The sequence below is a fragment of the Rutidosis leptorrhynchoides genome, chromosome 6 (genome assembly GCF_046630445.1).
Source record: "Rutidosis leptorrhynchoides isolate AG116_Rl617_1_P2 chromosome 6, CSIRO_AGI_Rlap_v1, whole genome shotgun sequence".
NCBI lineage: Eukaryota > Viridiplantae > Streptophyta > Magnoliopsida > Asterales > Asteraceae > Rutidosis > Rutidosis leptorrhynchoides.
Window position 1 is genome coordinate 78,183,434 of NC_092338.1, and position 18,233 is coordinate 78,201,666.

Genomic DNA, 18,233 nt, shown 5'->3' on the forward strand with positions numbered 1-18,233 from the left:
TCAGCTGTTACATCTTTTGAACATGTCTCATGCCAATGTTATGAACGTGTGTTCTGAAAATAGCAGTTGGAAGTGCTTTCGTGAAAAGATCAGCATAGTTTTTGCTGGATTGAACATATCTCATTTCAATCTCGTTGTCCTTAATGAGATTTTGAGTGTATGAGAAGAATCTAGGAGGTATGTGTTTGGTTCGGTCACTTTTGATATACCCTTCTTTCATCTGTGCTATGCAAGCTGCATTATCTTCATAGATAATTGTTGGACTTTTATCGCGTTCTAGTCCACAAGAATCAGTAATGATTTGTGTCATTGATCTCAACCAAAAACATTCCCGAGTAGCTTCATGTAATGCAATCACTTCGGCATGATTTGATGATGTAGCAACAAGTGTTTGTTTTTTAGAACGCCATGATATTGCAGTACCTCCATTTAGGAATACATATCCAGTTTGAGATTTAGCTTTATGTGGATCAGATAAATAACCTGCATCAGCATAACCAACCAAATCTTGTTTTGATTCGTTAGAATAAAATAATCCTAAATCAGTAGTTCCTCGAAGGTATCGAAATATGTGTTTGATCCCATTCCAGTGTCTTTTGGTAGGAGCAGAGCTGAACCTTGCCAACAAATTAACTGCAAAAGAAATGTCAGGTCTTGTACAATTTGTAAGATACATAAGAGCTCCAATTGCACTAAGATATGGTACTTCTGGTCCAAGAATGTCTTCTTGATCTTCACATGGACGAAATGGATCAGCTTCAACATTGAGTGATCTAACAACCATAGGAGTACTTAATGGTTTTGCCTTGTCCATATTAAAACGTTTCAAAATCTTTTCAGTATATGTTGTTTGATGTACAAGTAAACCATTAGGCATATGCTCAATTTGTAAACCAAGGCAATACTTGGTTTTTCCGAGATCTTTCATTTCAAATTCTTTCTTTAGAAGTTGAATGGCTTCATGGATCTCTTTATTTGTACCTATGATGTTAAGATCATCAACATAAACAGCTATGATCACATATCCGGATGTTGTTTTCTTAATGAAAACACAAGGGCAAGTAAGGTTATTTGTATACCCTTTGCTTATCAAGTAATCACTTAATCGGTTATACCACATACGTCCCGATTGTTTTAACCCATATAAAGATCTTTGTAATTTAATCGAATACATTTCTTTGGGTTTTGCATTTGATGCTTCTGGTACCTTAAATCCTTCAGGTATCTTTATATATATATCACTATCAAGTGATCCATATAGGTAAGCAGTCACAACATCCATGAGATGCATTTCTAAATTTTTAGAAACTGCCAGACTGATTAAGTACCTAAAAGTAATTGCATCCATAACAGGAGAATAAGTTTCTTCATAATCAATTCCCGGTCTTTGAGAAAAACCTTGAGCTACAAGTCTAGCTTTATACCTTGTAACTTCATTTTTCTCATTTCTTTTTCGGACAAAAATCCATCTGTATCCTACAGGTTTCACATCTTTAGGAGTGAGAATGATGGATCCGAAAACTTTTCTTTTATTGAGTGATTCTAATTCAGCTCGTATTGCTTCTTTCCATTGAGCCCAATCATGTCTATTTTGACATTCAACCATAGATGTTGGTTCTGGATCATCATCATTATTCATGATGTCATATGCAACATTAAATGAAAATTTCTCATCAAGATTTTTCATTTCATTTCGGTTCCATAATATTTTTGAATATGCATAATTGATTGCAATTTCTGTATTGACATCATCAATCTCCTCTGCAGTAGGAGTACTGATTTGTGGTTCTTCTTGAACACTTTCTTTTACTTCATTATCAGCTGATTTTCTTTTTCGAGGATTTTTATCCTTTGAACCGATTGGTCTTCCACGTTTCTGACGTGGCAAAGATTCATGAGTGACGTTATTGCCAGCTTTTGGAATTTCAATTCGAGCTGGAGTATTTACTGCTGGTATATATGATTTTGTCACCGTTTTTGTATCTGTAAATGCATCAGGCAATTGATTTGCAAGTTCTTGTATATGCATTATCTTTTGAACTTCTGTCTCGCATTCTTTTGTGCGAGGATCAAGATACTTTAATTGAGGTTCACACCATGAAACATCATTTTCTTTATTTTTCATTTCTCCCCCTAATCTAGGGAACAATGTTTCATTAAAATGACAATCAGCAAAACGTGCTGTAAAAACGTCACCTGTCATAGGTTCAATATACCTTAATATTGAAGATGTTTCATATCCAACATATATTCCCAACCTCCTTTGAGGACCCATTTTTGTACGTTGTGGTGTCGCAATTGGAACATACACTGCACAACCAAATGTTCTAAGATGGGAAATATTTGGCTCTTGACCAAAAGCAAGTTGTAGGGGGGAATATTTATGACTTGCACTTGGTCTGATGCGAATCAATGCAGCAGCATGTAAAATTGCATGACCCCATATAGATACAGGGAGTTTTGTTCTCATTATCAATGGTCTAGCGATTAACTGTAAATGTTTAATCAATGACTCGGCTAAACCATTTTGTGTATGCACATGAGCAACAGAATGTTCAACAACAATTCCTATAGACATGCAATAGTCATTAAATGCTTGAGATGTAAATTCACCAGCATTATCAAGTCTCACCCTTTTAATGGTGTAATCAGGAAAATGAGCTCTCAATTTAATAATTTGGGCAAGAAATTTTGCAAATGCCACATTACGGCTTGATAACAGACAAACATGAGACCATCTGCTAGATGCGTCTATTAGAACCATGAAATATCTAAATGGTCCACATGGTGGATGAATTGGTCCACATATATCACCTTGAATTCTTTCAAGAAACATTGGTGATTCTTTCTCAACCTTAAGTGGTGAGGGTCTAGTTATCAATTTTCCAAGAGAGCAAGATGTACATGGAACCATTGTATCATGATGGATTTTTCTATCCTTTAGTGGATGTCCATGAGTACATTCAATAATCCTTTTCATCATTGTTGATCCTGGATGGCCTAATCTGTTATGCCATAAACTGAATACACCAGGATCAATATATTTTTCGTTAACTACCATATGTATTTCTGGTACATTTATATGTGTATAATGTAATCCAGAACTAAGTCTTGGCAGTTTTTCAACCACATGACTCTTGTCAGTGATACTTAAATATTTCTCATTTTCTGTTGTCACTGACTGATAATCATACCCGTTAAGGTATATGTCGGAGAAACTCAATAAATTTCTGCTTGACTTGGGAGAAAATAAGGCATCATTTATTAAAAATTTTGTACCATTTGGTAGTATGAAATTTGCCTTTCCTATCCCTTTTATCAAGTTAGCAGGTCCTGATATTGTATGTATAGTTCCTTCCGTTGGTTTTAGATCAATAAAATATTTCTCGGATTTAAGTATAGTGTGTGTAGTTCCACTGTCTGCTATACAGAGATCTCCACCACTTGATTGATGTTGTATTCCAGCAAAATTCATATTGAACTTCATATATAAGAAATAAATAGTGAGTACATTAATATTACACAATATTTTAAACGCAAATAGATAGTACTGAAACATTTAGCAAACATAATGACAAAGACAGACGATATTAAATCGTTTATTTTTCAAAAGACACACAACTTAAACATTCAAGAAATCTTCATATAAATCAGATGGTTTCTCAGTGACTGTTGGATCAATATTATCCACAAAATTTACTTCCTTTTCTTTACCTTTCAGCGAATCCTGATACATCTTAACAAGATGTTTAGATGTTCGGCAAGTATTAGCCCAGTGGCCCATTCTACCACATCTGTAGCAAGATTCTTCAGAATTTTTAGAAGAATTTTCTTCAACATCTTGTTTAATGGGCTTGTTTTGTGGTTGATATTTATATTTTCGTGGATTACTATTTCTTTGACCACCACGGCCACGACCACGACCACGTCCACGCCCATTACCATTACCATAAGGATGGTTTCTACCATAGTTATGGCTTTTGGCATGATGATGGTGATGGTTATTATAACCACGACCTTGCCCGCGTCCTTGTCCCTGTTTATAATTATTTGCAGTATTTGCTTCAGGGATTGCAAGTGTACCAGTAGGACGGGATTGCTGATTTTTCATTAATAGCTCATCATTTTGCTCTGCAACTAAGAGATATGAATTAAGTTCAGGATATGTTTTGAACTTTAGCATTCTCAAATTTCTTTGCACTGTGATGTTTGCAGCATTCATTGTGGAGAAAGTTTTCTCCATCATGTCTGCATCACTAATTTCATGTCCACAGAATTTAAGTTGTGAACATGTATTATACAGAGCTGAGCTGTATTCATTTACTTTCTTAAAGTCTTGGAACCTTAATGTTCTCCATTGTTCCATTGCAGCTGGAAGTAAAATTTCTCTTTGATTATTGAATCTGCTTTTGAGACCTTCCCATAAAACATGGGGATCTTCTACAGTCACATAATTATTTTGTAAGCATTCATCAATATGTTGATGAATAAAGCAACATGCCGTAGCTTGTTCTTTTTCAGAACAAGTGTTGTTTTCATTTATGGTTTCAAGAATGCCCATTGATTTAAGATGCATTTTTACTTTTATAACCCATGGCATGTAGTTGTTTCCAGTTGATTCTAAAGGAGTAAATTTAAGCTTTTCCAGATTCGACATTTTCTATTATCAAAAATTAAAACAAACATCATGATAAATTAGAGTCAATTTATATTCATAAGTATATAAACATTAAACATAAATTTAATATAACATAAATGATAAGTAGGTGACAGTGTCGACCATGTGTAAGTAATCATAAATAAATGTTATATAACAAAAATATAAATATTAGTAAACATAAATGAAAATTTGGCGACAGTGTCGACCATATATTTTTTCAGGTGGTATAACCGACCTATATCATTCTGGTGGTATAACCGACCATATATCATTTTGGTGGTATAACCGACCATATATCATTTTGGTGGCAGAGCCAACCATATTTAGTATTAAGATTATCGTGCTGATAACGTGTTATAATTCTGTAGGCTTATAACTACCTTTAGTGGTTTGATTCTTGATGTTATAATTCAGTAGGCTTATAACTACCTTTAGTGGTTTGATTCTTGATTTAGAATACTAATAATGAAGTGTAAGAACAAAGATGATAATGGAGAGAAAGAAAGAAACACTTTGTAAGTGTGAGAAATGGTGCAAGTTTAATGTTTGCATTCATGAGTATTTATAGCCTAAAATCTCAATATAAAAATACATACTTTGTGTACCAAAATTGACTATATGTATACACCAAAATTGACTATCCATATCTATATTATTATTATTATTATTATTATTATTATTATTATAACAGGGTGATATATATTCAACATTATTTTTACTAAGCCACTGGATTTTTTTCACCTATATTTCTAATTTTCCCATTTGATTTTTCTTTCTTTCTCACTATGCGCCACTCTCTCTTCTTCAGGATTCACTGCGGAAACCAACAAACCTTCTTGTTATTTTAGCTTCACTCGCCCTGTTTTCTTCATTGGCTGCCTTATTTGGGCCAAAAAACAAGCAAGTAATGTCAAGTTTATATGGTCAGAAATTGAACTGCTCACCTGCTAGAGCCCCTGCTTCACCACATATATGGACCAACACAAATATTGAATAGTATTTTTTTTTCATACCCAAAATTAATAAGTTGATATTTCTTTTAGTTTTTAATGATACCCACCTAAAAAGTTTTGATTTTTATTCATTTTCTTGGATTTTTATGTGAGTTGTTTTTGTGTTGTTGTGTTACAGCTCATACATTGCAGAGCTATTGGAAGAAAAGAAAAAGTTGGCTCCTTTCGTGCAAGTTCTTCCTATCTGTAATAGATTGTTAAATCAAGGTTTGATTCTTTCTCATTACTTGGATTTATTTCATTTGTTTTCAATTGGATCAATTTGTCATTGTGTTCATAAATCTTGTTTGAATTATACATTATACATTTTGCATTTGATTATGATGATAGAATATATATCTCTTTTATAACTTAATTTCTTGATGCTACTTGGTGATTGCTGGAAATCAATATATAGCCTTTAAATTTCTTCTGATTATATCCCTTAAAAGGATTGATTTGTTAGTTGGATGAAGTTTAATGCTAGTTATGAATGTCAAACAAGGCATCTTATTGAAATTGATAAGTTTTTAAGGTTATTGTCTGTTTTTTGATGAAGTTTTACAATGTTGTTTGGAAGATGCAAGTGTTATCATAGAATAGTAATGATGACGATTTTTAAGCGGTTACTTGCGTATATTATGATGAGTTATACTTGCCCTTTTCATGCCTCGGAAACGTATTGATAAGCCATTAGTATATACAGTAAATGACAAAATGTAAGCTGTAAAGATGGTAAGATTGCGTGACTATGTTACTATTTTTGAGATTTTAAATTAATTAGGGAGCGTGAAACTCGTGACACTTTTAGCAACTAGAGGTGGCATTAGTCGGTGGTACAACCAACTTTGGACTCTTTCGAGTAATTGTATTTTTTTTTTTTTTTTCTAAAGGTAAACTCACACACTCAACACGAATTTATCCACTAATATATACATGCCTACTACGAGGCTTGAACAGCCAACCTCTTAGTTGAAGGGGCTCCTCACATACTGTTGGCCTATAAGCCCTTTGGTTCGAGTAATTGTATTCTAAAGTACTTGATTTTGTATATGTTGTAATTTCAAAGGAAGGTTCAATTCACAAGTCTTGACATTGTTTAGAGCCCAAGTGGTCGCATCCTAAAGACACCGTATGTTTATAAAGAATAAAATTGATGATATATGTGGCATTAGTCGATGGTGCAGCTAAATTTGAACTTATCGAGCAATGGTATCCCAAAGTAATTTATCTTGTAAAAGTTATAATTTTAAAGTAATGTTTCACAAGTTCTACTTTGTTTAGAATCCAAATGGACCCATGTTTAAGCCCTTGCCTTACCCGTGAAGGTTCTAAATCCTAATACCTTTTTTTCTTCATTTTGTGCCATATATGTTCTATACCTTTGCCCCATTTCAATTGTAAACGTTGTATATGTTATATACTTTCTTTAAAATAAATTTCGATTACACGAGAAAGAGAGGTGGATAATTTTTTTGGAGTTTTGAATTGTATCAAGGTGTCATATAAAGAAAGGATGTAGATACCATACACAATGGATTGTTTTATTAATTTATACCATGTTTTCCACATTTGGTTATGTATTCAACTTCAAGCTATCAAGCTATCAAGTAAACTTACAAGTTCATATTCTTAAGTAGGCTCACTACCCTAACACTTTATTATAATTAGAAGTTATATTCCTCGCTCTTGTTCTTATGATACCTTACAATGTAAGAACATTTGTTCTTGAAGAAATATGATTAATTCAGGTCGATTTATCTGACGCGCAGAGATAATGAGGGCTTCAGGGAGGATCCCAAATCCCGTATTTACTGATTACGAAAGACTGCAACGTGGAAGTCCAAGTCCTTTGAACCCGTTAGATATTATGCCTGATGTTGCAGCTAAAGCTTTAGGACGTTGGAATGGGAACGGAAATGGTGCTTGGAGTCCGCTTCAACATGAGGTGAGTTCATCCGTGCTAATATGATTTATTGCCAAATGTAGCATTCTTACCATTTTTTCTTTCCTTTTTGCTATATCTGTTTAAATAATATATTTAAAACCTTTTATGTGATTACTGTTTATAATTATTACATTTTGTGTATTTAGCTATTAGGAACTATAATCGTTAAATGATGGTAGTTTTTGTGGTACTCTTCGTTTAATCAATACTTTCAAATTTTTTATTTTTCTTGATCATGTGATTTTCACATTTTAAAAGTACACGCCTAGTTTAAAAGGGAACATGAGTTGGTGCATAATCTTTGTTTGCAGTTCGAGTTGCCTTGTTTATCAGCTCATACTTCATAAACTTATAGCGCCGTCTATTTTCAAAATTAATGTGAAACTCGTAGTTTGCATGTTAAGACACCTTTATTTTAAGGTACATGGACTTTTGAGACAATATAGTTGGCTTTTACTTTTGTGTTACTATATTTTAATTTTGACTATAATCACAGCGATTTGGTGGGCCACCGATTGAGCACTGGAATGCAGCACCTGCGAGCCCAAATTCCTTTAATGTAAAGAAGGTGCTGCGTTTGGATATACCCGTTGACAGATTCCCTAATGTATGTTAAGCAGATTATTTCATATAACCGTCCTTTTTTTTACACAAAAAAATTGTTAAAACTTTTCGTTCTGTTTTTCAGTTCAATTTTATCGGGAGGCTTTTAGGTCCAAGAGGAAATTCGTTAAAGCGAGTCGAAGCATCTACTGGATGTTGTGTTTTTATCCGAGGAAGGGGTTCTATTAAAGACCCTGAGAAGGTAAAAAAAAAACTTTTCGCTTCATTCTTTGGTTCCATTTCATTGGACCCATGAAACAGATATGAAATAAATTAGAGGTGGCGATTTCAAATAGTTGGTTTGGGTTATAGTTTATCTCAAATGGGTCAAATTAGTTGGCTAGAACGGGAATGGGTCAAAAAACCCATGTCCATTTCACCCATTTTGCCACTTGTTAAAAGACAAACCAAAACAAGTGAAGTTACCAATGTCACTATTTACGCGCCTATTTTTCAGTACTTTTATAACTTTGTATTAAGATGTTTGCATTGTGTCGGAAAGGAGGAGAGTTTAAGGGGCAGACTAGGGTATGAGCATCTTAATGAACCACTGCACATTTTAATAGAAGCCGAAATGTCTCCAAGCATCATTGATATGCATCTGAGACAAGCACAAGAAATTATCGAAGAGCTGCTCAAACCTGTGGTACGTTTTATACCTATATATGTTGTGCTTTGTATTTATATGCTGTAATAATATCTATTTATATACTCCGTAATGAACATAGGCTGCAATATGTTTTACTACGATAAATTTTTGTGTTGTTGGTATGAATTACTTGACATAGATCTTAGGTACTATGGTACCTTAATTTTTGATGAAAACAAGTGTGTACAAGTCCAACATTTGATCGTTTAGTTTGATTTTCAGGATGAATCGCAGGATCTGTACAAAAGGCAACAATTGAGAGAGTTAGCTATGCTAAATAACAACTTGAGAGAGCATAGTCCACAGCCTAGAGGCAGCGTGTCACCTTTCGGTTCCATTGGAATGAAGCGTGCCAAAACCGGCTTTTGAGGATCTTGAACGATGATGTCATCATCGTGTTCCTATGATGAACTTCTAACTGAAAGATCAAACAGTGAAAAGTAAAAGCAGTTTGATGTAGGCTATTTTTTCCCTTTAAATAATAATAATAATAATAATAATAATAATAATAATAATAATAATAATAATAATAATAATAATAATAATAATAGTAATAGTAATAGTAATAGTAATAGTAATAGTAATAATAATAATAATAATAATAATAATAATAATAATAATAATAATAATAATAATAATAATAATAATAATAATAATAAATATAAATATATAATTAAATATAATATTAATCTGTGCCTTTTTAATTGTTTCGTAGCTTTTGTATTTTTAGTTGGATTTGGATTTCAAAGTAGAACAGTTATTGTATTCATTTGTTTTCAAACTTTTCTTTGTGTTTATTAGTGTAAAATATGTATAAGTGATACTCTAATAGTACAAGAAGTTATTTTGAGTCTTAGAAGTTTGTCTATCATGGGTCTGCCGGAATTTTTTCGACAGTGGTGGTTTGTTTGTTTAATGGTTGGTTTCATTGGTACTTTAATGGTTTGGCTCAATAGCAGTGACTTTTATGGTTAGTTCATTGGCTCGTTGATTCAACGGAGTTTGGTTATTGTCCCAGTCGGTTTACAAAGGAGTTAATTGTTTCTGTTTGGTTACTTGTTTGTTGATGTTCTTGGCGGTATGTCTCTTTTGGGGAGTTCACATGGGAAGGTTTCGTGTTGGTTTTGGTAACAGGGGTTGCTTGTTTGGATGTTGGTTTTCGCTACCTGAAATGTTGTCACCGGTTTGGTTGGTTCATAGGAATGGTTTGGTTGTTTGGTTTTGTTCACGAGATTTGCTTGCTCGGGTGTTGGTATTTAGGTAGTTAGAATGTTGTCACCAGTTTGCCTCGCTCTCTATTGTCGTCGCACGCATGGGGCAAATATGGTGATGAGCCATATAATGCATTTCGGTGATGTTGTTGAGTTTGTGGGTGGTTGTTAGGGGTGTTCATCGGTTTGGTTTTAGGTTTGTTCGGTGTATTCGGTTCGGTGTATTCGGTTTTGAAATTTTTTTTGGGCAAAACCGAAAACCGAATTCAAAGTTGAAACCGAACCGAACCGAAAACCGAATTCAAATTCGGATTCGGTTCGGTTTTCGGTTAAAACCAAATATTATGAAAAATTTGAGAACGATGGTAGTTTAATTTTGGCATTACTAATGTCTTAGTTATTTACAACCTAAAACAATGACATACTATTTAATTATCAAGAATTCGATGATTTATTAATATTTACAGCTTAATTATGACGTTTACTGCTTCTATTATTAAAAAGAAGAACATGATAATTTGAGTAACATAATTATATTATGAGCTACCAAATCGTCATATTGGTGAGAAACTATTTTATTGATTGGATCCCAAATTATAATGACATTAAAAGATAAATATACAAATTAAATATATAAAAATTTTGAATTCGGTTTTCGGTTAAACCAAATTCAGAATTTTCAAAACCGAACACCGAACCGAAAACCGAATTCAAATTCGGTTTCGGTTTTGACTCGATCCGAAAACTGTTTTTCAAATTCGGTTTGGTTTTTTCCGGTTTGGTTTCGATTTGGTGTTCGGGTTAAACGGTTTCAAACCAAATACTGACCACCCCTAGTGGTTGTGTTCTTTATTCCTAGCCTCATTAGGGGTTGCAAACGTCGCTCCACCTCCCTCGACATGGGTTTCTATCACTTGTTTGGCGAGGCCGGCAATGTTTGTTGTCCGACGTCGTTTCCTGTTCAAGTTGGTTGGTCACCATCAGGTGGTGTTGGTTCTATTGTCTTGGCGGGTTTCTATTAGAATATTATGACCGACCCAACCCAAATGTATAGATGGGCTTGGTCCATTAGAGTTAGAATGTATTATTGTAATGTCTATATATAGTTGATGAATACTACAATACAACCTACGGGTTCTATTATCTTATATGAATAATACAATGTATTGTATTATTATTCAACTATATATAGACATTACAATAATACATTCTAACTCTAATGGACCAAGCCCATCTACACAATTGGGTTGAGTCGGTCATAATATTCTAATAGTTTCGAGCTTTTGTTTATATGGTTTTTTGGTAGATGACTCTCGGCGACTTTCGGGGCTTTGGTTTGCTTAGTATTTGGCACCTTGTTTTGAAAGAGGTTCTCATTCGTGTTGGTGGTGATTTAGGGGTGGAGGACGTGCAGTGCGGGTTTAGGTTGATTATTGGTAACAAGTTATACAATCTCTAGTATGTTTAGGAGATTAGGTTTTGTGGTCGTAAAATTGGAGATGTTTGGATGGCTTGAGATCTTAATTGTTTGGTTTATCAGATCTTTGGGTTTTTCGGTGTAAACGAGCCGAGCCGAGCCCGAACTCGACTAGGTTCGAGCTCGGCTCGTTTGAATTTTATCGAGTTCGAGCTCGGCTCGATTCGAGCCTTAAATATTAAGCTCGAGCTCGGCTCATCTGAATTTATGCATGCTCTAGCTCGGCTCGTTTATTCAAAAATAGTATCTTATTATTATTTAATTTAAATTATTTATTATTTATAAATAATACATATAAATGAAAAGCACGTTTAGGCTAGCGAGCCTGTTCGAGCTCAATATAAGAAGTTCGAGCTCGTTTAGTAATCGATCCTAAAAACATGTTTAAACCCGGGCTCGAGTTCGTTTAAGCTCGACCCGAATTGAATTTTTAACGAGTCGAGCTCGAGTAGTTCGGCTCATTTACAACCATAGGTTTTTGCAATGCTTCATCCCTCGTGACCGTAGATCTTAATTGGTTGTAAATGATTTTATTTTTTAGAGCATAAAATATAACAAACTCAAGTTATTTTTTCCCAAGTATATAGTGATTAAATTGGGATATCAATTTGTATGACGAAGAGAGTGAAACTGTGTAAGTTGGTATTATCTACTCAGTTTTTAAATACATCAAGCAAATCCGTAATTGATGTTGGATAAAATGTCACATTTCATCATGTTTTTGTTGTATGACTTATGCAATCAAATCGATAAGTCTAACCAAGTTATTTTGTGACTATTTCCTATCATTTTCATATGCAAATTTAACTTTCTCTAGCACTCCATAATATTGTATTGAAATTTGAACATGACCAAATATCCCCAACTATCCCCAACTAAGGCTCAGTTTGGCTCACAGATTAGACACATAGTCGTATCTAAATTCAATTCTAATTCCGTCAGAATCTAAACCTAATAGTAAAAACCCAAAAAAAAAAATTACTTTAGAAATTAAAAGTGAAAAAAATATACGAGGATATCAGTGCACGAAATCGTATTAACAAGAAACAACACATGCAAGCATATACCACTCGAATTTGTTTATTGGCAATGGAAACGGACTCACGATGAATCAATAATCATCACAAGTTATAAATCTTTCCAGTTACCTTTTTTCTTTAACAATTTGAATCCACCTGAAAACTAATTAAAAATTAGGGCATAAATGCAAGTACACAAAGCTACTTAATTAGAAGGATTTCAATTAACAATTAGCGATTCAACGAAACTAAAATATAAATTACAAAGATACACCCCTCAGATTCTTAGAGGGGAACGGACAGAGCTAACGATGACTATAAATGCAGTGTGTAAACCCTAATTATGTCCTCCGTCTATAGAAAATTGGGCTTTATTTAATTCAAATAATATTTGGGTTGGGCCTGTTGTTTGATGAAAGAATAGGTCCAATTTTCCAAATAAACATTACGGGCCCCAATTTTCTGAAGTCTTTAAAAATATGCTTTCAAAAAATTCAAAATTGTAAGATTTGTCCATGCATCAAGCACCACGCATGATGTGTGATTGTGTGCAAACCCGTGCATGATGCATATTTTCGAGATATTCAGTTTGACAGCATTTTTGCTCGTGAACACGCACCAAAAACCACGCTACATCGTGGTGCTTGATGCTTGTTGCATGGTGCCAACTTTGAATTGACATATTTTTTGACTCGTAACTTCGATTTAGTCACCGTTTTTTTAAATCATGCAGTTTTTCGTGATCTATTCGCTGACAAACTACCGTAGGCGGTTTGTCCCCAAATTTTTCGAAACGAGGCCTCAAAGACCTTCAACTATGTTTTTTATTATTTTTTTTTTTTCTTTCCTAAACTTACTTTTGGCCGTACATTTTAATATGTTATTCTTTAGATTTAATACTAATGTACACTAAAAATACACAAAATATATTTCATAGGTGTTAGATATTTTCATTTCAATTTTATGTACAAGTTATTTATACATAAGTGTATTGGATCTACTGTATCTAAATATAATAGTGGTTTATCATTGCCCATCTTACAATGATGAATTATCTATCAGAATTCTTTAAACTTTAAAACTTATCCTATCTTTCATCATTAAAATGGTATCCTTGAAAAAGATGTCGAGTGTCACAATCCAAGAAATTTCAAATATGATTTATAAGTTTGGTACATGATTTACAAAAACTCTAGGTGATGCAGCGTCCAAGTTTCCAAAGAAATTAAAGGTGACGAATATGTGGTCAGCGCCTATTGTTGCCTTGATGTGGACATTGTTCATGACTTAATGGTGGTACTAACAAATCAGTGTTCATAACTTGATGCAGAGTTTGTCGATGATCAATTATTGTAGTTAGACTTGTCTATTTACGTCAGTTGAATATACTGTGTAGATGCTAAGATGATCTTACAACGATCGTTAAACCTAAACTAGATGCGTAATTCACTGGAATAAGTTTTAACCGAATAAACACAAACTATCGGGATCGAATAATCAAATCTACTCACCTAAGAAAAGATTAAAACGATGCCTAGAGTTGTTGGTATTGGATATGCTTGGAACAAAAACTAGAACTCAAAATACGGTTAGGGTTTGTGAAACGTGTGTAACCTTTGAATGAAACCCGTAACCCTTATTTATTCTGTCGTGCAACAGACTCTGTTTGTCGTACGACTGACTCACACTATCGTGCGATTATCGTCTGAGATATATCTAAACGTACTTAACTCTATCGTGCGACATAGTGAGTCATTCGTACGAAACGCTATGACTTTCGTGCGGTGGACAAGTCAGTTTAACTTTTACGATCTTGTTACCTAAGCGACCGGTCAACTACTGATTATATAACCATTCAAGTAACGTAAAACCAAAATCTAAAAGTCCATTGTCCATTTACAACAATGTTCGATATCAAATGACCGAATTAAACATACAAACTCAATATAAAACTAGGGATTTGCATCACTGCTGCATAACCATTTTCAAGCCTTGTAAATTTGCATCACAATAACTTAATTATTTCAAGTTCTTGAAAATAAGTATATGGTTGAAGTTTAGCAAACAATTGTTATTAATAATCGTTTATTATAGATGAAGCTTTTCTCATTCATTGACTAATCAAATATATGGCAATTAGTAAAACTAGTCCAATATTGTTTACTACCGTACATGATACCAGCTTGTTGATTTGCCGACACACTTTAAAGGCTCCTTGCAACTACCATAAATCTCAGCCATTGAGTTATGCCACTTTTTTTAAATATATTGTGGTTGTTCTAAAGACTCGTCATATGTACTTGGCCTGTGATGACCATTTTACCCTGAAATTGGTTCAAGATAAGATGTCATGAATGAACGAAATTGACTTTGACTTCTCTAAACTCTAGGTGAGTTTAGATTTATCAAAAGCAACTACTTTACAAGGAAAATGAAAGTAAAAAGTGAAACATGGAGAACCGAAAAGCTGGAGACATTGATGTGATTTTGAAACTTGTTTAATATGATAGAGCCACTATGTCCACTACTTTATACTTAAAGTATGATAATATGATTAAAAAACATAGAAGGTAGTAAAGTATAGCAAAGTGTTCATGTTACTATTTTGATGACTCTCATTACAAGTATATATTTTGTTGTTGTTATACACATGTTTTTTTGAAACAATATATTTTGTTGTTTAACTAATCTAAAAGACTTTATTGAGTAGATCTGATATTTGATTGATGAATATTGTTGTGCTCACTCAAAGTTTATTTAATCTAGTGAATGTACAAGGTTCTGTTCAAGTTACATGGGATAGTCAGCGTTATTTTACTCAGATATACACGGCCTAAACTAAACAAGGCACCTAAGAAGGTTCGAACCTAAATAGAGACATCGAGATGTGTTACCACTAGACCACCTTGAAGGCATGTAACAATGTCTATTTACGGGGTGATACTTGTACCTTAAAAGGCCGACATGTAACACTGTCTATATTTTATTATCTTTATATATATAACCATAGGAAACTAAGGGAGCATCACCATTCAACATACCTAATAACCATCTTTGTAGGATCATCACCATTCAACATACCTAATAACCATCTTTGTAGCACAAGTTGGAGAAATGTCTACCAATGTCAAGAATACCAATAGGCCTTCTCTTGAATTAGCTACAACTGATCAACTATGGTAATAATTATTTATTAATACTCAAAATACTAAAAACCTTATTGAATTGCTTGCCACCAACTTTTAACATCCAAATTGACACCTTTTGATTGTTTCAGTGAAATTATCCCTGAAGATATCCCAGCTGACATATTAATTCATGTTGGTGAATCAAAGTTCCCTCTTCACAAGGTATGATCACAACTCTAACATAAATTAAAACTTCAAATTAATGACTTTGTGTGCATACTTCATATATTTTCTAATTTGTCATGAGTTGTTATGTCAGTTTATGTTGATATCAAAGGGTAACTACATGAGAAGATTACTTATAGAATCTGAAGAACCTGATTTACAAATGATTGATCTATCCAATATCCCCGGCGGAGCTGAAATCTTCGAATTCATAACAAAGTTTTGCTATGGTGTGAATTTTCAAATTAATATAAATAACATTGCAGCCCTGCATTGTGCTGCAGTGTACCTTGAAATGACTGATCAATATTGCGACAAAAACCTTGTTACCCGAACACATGGTTTTCTCACACGTGTAGCCTTAACTAGCCTCTCGGGTGCCATTTCTGTTTTAAAATCATGCGAAAATCTTCTTCCTCTGGCCGAAGAGCTCAATATGGTGCAACAATGTGTTAATGTTATTACTACTAAGGTATCATTGGATAAATTAATGTACTAGTTAATATGTAAAATAATTATCGTTTTTGCTATGATAACCCTTAGGGCTGTTGTTAACACGCGTAAAACACTTATATACAGCAGTTGGTTATTAAGTTTAAGGTGGCGGTTACCTAATAGTACAAGTGTTTAAAGCATGTTAACGCCACCCTAAGGGCTGTCGTTAGATAATCCAATAATTATTCATATGTTTTTCTTAAGTACGTCACAAACTTTACTTGAATTATTATTTGTTTATAGGCTTGCAACGAAACGAAATTTCCTAGTGGTTCACGTACGAATTGGTGGGCCGAAGAGCTATCGAACGTACACATAAGCTTCTTTATAAAAGTTATCGAGACGATGACATCACGTGGCGTGCAAGAACTCGTAATTGCTGAAGCAATCACAACTTACGCCAAACGAACATTGCTGGACTCCGCCCCTCCCGATTCTGTCAATGGTAAACGAGACGTTCTAGATTCGCTTGTCGCTTTATTACCTGCTGAAACTCAACAACCATTTTATTCAACCAACTTTTTATGTCGTCTCCTTCGCACTGCAATCTTCCTAAAAAACGATGATGATTGCAAGAAGCAGCTAGAAAACCGAATATTAGCCCTTATAGAGCAAATAACCGTCGACGATTTGCTAACGTTGTCATACAAATTAGACGAACAGAGATTGTTAGTGTTGGAAAGTGTAACAAGAATCGTAACACGATTTGTTGAAAAGGAGATGACCGTATCAATATTTAACACGAGCGATTACAATCATGTTTCATCACCATCGATAATTAAAGTTGCCAAAACAGTTGATTCGTATCTCCTTGAAATCGCGAAAGCAACTGAATTAACCATTTCACAGTTCAATGAAATTGCTAACTTGATGCCTAAAAATGTTCGAGAGGTCGAAGATGATCTGTACCTAGCGATTGACGTATACCTACAAAATCATCCGAATTTAGGTGAGATCGAACGAGAAAAGGTTTGCAGCGCAATGGACCCACTTAAGCTATCAGCTGAAACAAGGCTACATGCTTCACAAAACAAAAATCTTCCATTACAAATAGTTTTGCATACTCTTTATTATGATCAGTTACAAGTAAGAAGTGGACAAAGCACTCCTATTGCTCAAAGCATGAGGCATCAAGTGCAGGCTGACGTGGCATTGACTAAAGAAAACGAAGAGTTAAGAAATGAGTTATTGGCGATGAAAATGTATATATCTGACATGGAAAAGAAAAAGGCGGGAACTTCATCTGCGAAATTGAAGAAGCCTACTTTATTCTCGTCGATTACTAAAACTTTCGGAAGATTGAACCCTTTTAAGCAAGTATCGAAAGACACTTTGAGTATCGATGATGGAATAGATCGTACCAAGCCTAGGAGGAGAAGATTCTCTCTGTCGTAAAGATCTTAATTTGTTTCGGCGTTGGAATAACTTGTTTGTGACTCATTCGGGTTTAGGGAACTTTGTTTAGTAATATTAAGTGCTTATTTTTTTTTATTTTTTTTTTATTTTTTATTTTTTGTAATGAATAGATTATTAATATTTAGGTTTAATGGAAAATATTGTTACATGAATCAGATTATGTTCATCGTAATCTAGTTTCCTGTGTACCATGATTCAAAAGGTTTTATCCAATTAATACAATTTGGTCAACATTTGAATCATTGGTCTTCTTGTAGGCCTTTTTTTGTCTATTGCTTGTAGTCTCTTAGAGACATAACTAAGCCAAATCAATGTATTCATAAGTAATTGGGTCGAAATTGCTACCTCTAGAGTCTAGACTGCTGACACGAACATGTAGTTCTTTCTTTTTCACATGCATTGTTACTCTA

General features: G+C 33.9%; 2 protein-coding genes across 4 annotated transcripts; both read left to right on the forward strand.

The window, feature by feature from the left end:
- Positions 1–5,404: 5,404 nt before the first annotated feature.
- LOC139852656 (KH domain-containing protein At3g08620-like) lies at positions 5,405–9,330 on the forward strand. Of its 3 annotated transcripts, XM_071841974.1 has the most exons (7): positions 5,405–5,656; positions 5,792–5,880; positions 7,425–7,600; positions 8,097–8,207; positions 8,289–8,405; positions 8,706–8,849; positions 9,075–9,330. In XM_071841974.1, exons 1-7 carry the CDS (start codon positions 5,568–5,570, stop codon positions 9,219–9,221), a joined length of 873 nt encoding a protein of 290 aa, XP_071698075.1. In that variant the 5' UTR covers positions 5,405–5,567; the 3' UTR covers positions 9,222–9,330. The 3 variants fall into 3 exon arrangements, with proteins under 3 accessions (XP_071698075.1, XP_071698077.1, XP_071698076.1); XM_071841976.1 differs by lacking the exons at positions 5,405–5,656; positions 5,792–5,880 and adding an exon at positions 6,755–6,874; XM_071841975.1 differs by lacking the exons at positions 5,405–5,656; positions 5,792–5,880 and adding an exon at positions 6,813–6,864.
- A 6,695-nt stretch (positions 9,331–16,025) lies between these two features.
- On the forward strand, positions 16,026–18,012 carry LOC139855510 (root phototropism protein 2-like). The gene is made up of 2 exons (XM_071844740.1): positions 16,026–16,384; positions 16,651–18,012. Exons 1-2 carry the CDS (start codon positions 16,034–16,036, stop codon positions 17,800–17,802), a joined length of 1,503 nt encoding a protein of 500 aa, XP_071700841.1. The 5' UTR covers positions 16,026–16,033; the 3' UTR covers positions 17,803–18,012.
- The last annotated feature ends 221 nt before the right edge of the window (positions 18,013–18,233 follow it).

What these genes read in the sequence shown, in the direction of transcription:
- LOC139852656 (XM_071841974.1), top strand. Translation starts at nt 5,568, where the DNA reads ATGTCAAGTTTATATGGTCAGAAATTGAACTGCTCACCTGCTAGAGCC. An exon ending in GGAGTCCGCTTCAACATGAG is followed by an intron (nt 7,601 to 8,096) that starts GTGAGTTCATCC and finishes CTATAATCACAG; the next exon opens with CGATTTGGTGGGCCACCGAT. An exon ending in CCGTTGACAGATTCCCTAAT is followed by an intron (nt 8,208 to 8,288) that starts GTATGTTAAGCA and finishes TCTGTTTTTCAG; the next exon opens with TTCAATTTTATCGGGAGGCT.
- LOC139855510 (XM_071844740.1), top strand. Translation starts at nt 16,034, where the DNA reads ATGAGAAGATTACTTATAGAATCTGAAGAACCTGATTTACAAATGATT. An exon ending in TTAATGTTATTACTACTAAG is followed by an intron (nt 16,385 to 16,650) that starts GTATCATTGGAT and finishes ATTTGTTTATAG; the next exon opens with GCTTGCAACGAAACGAAATT.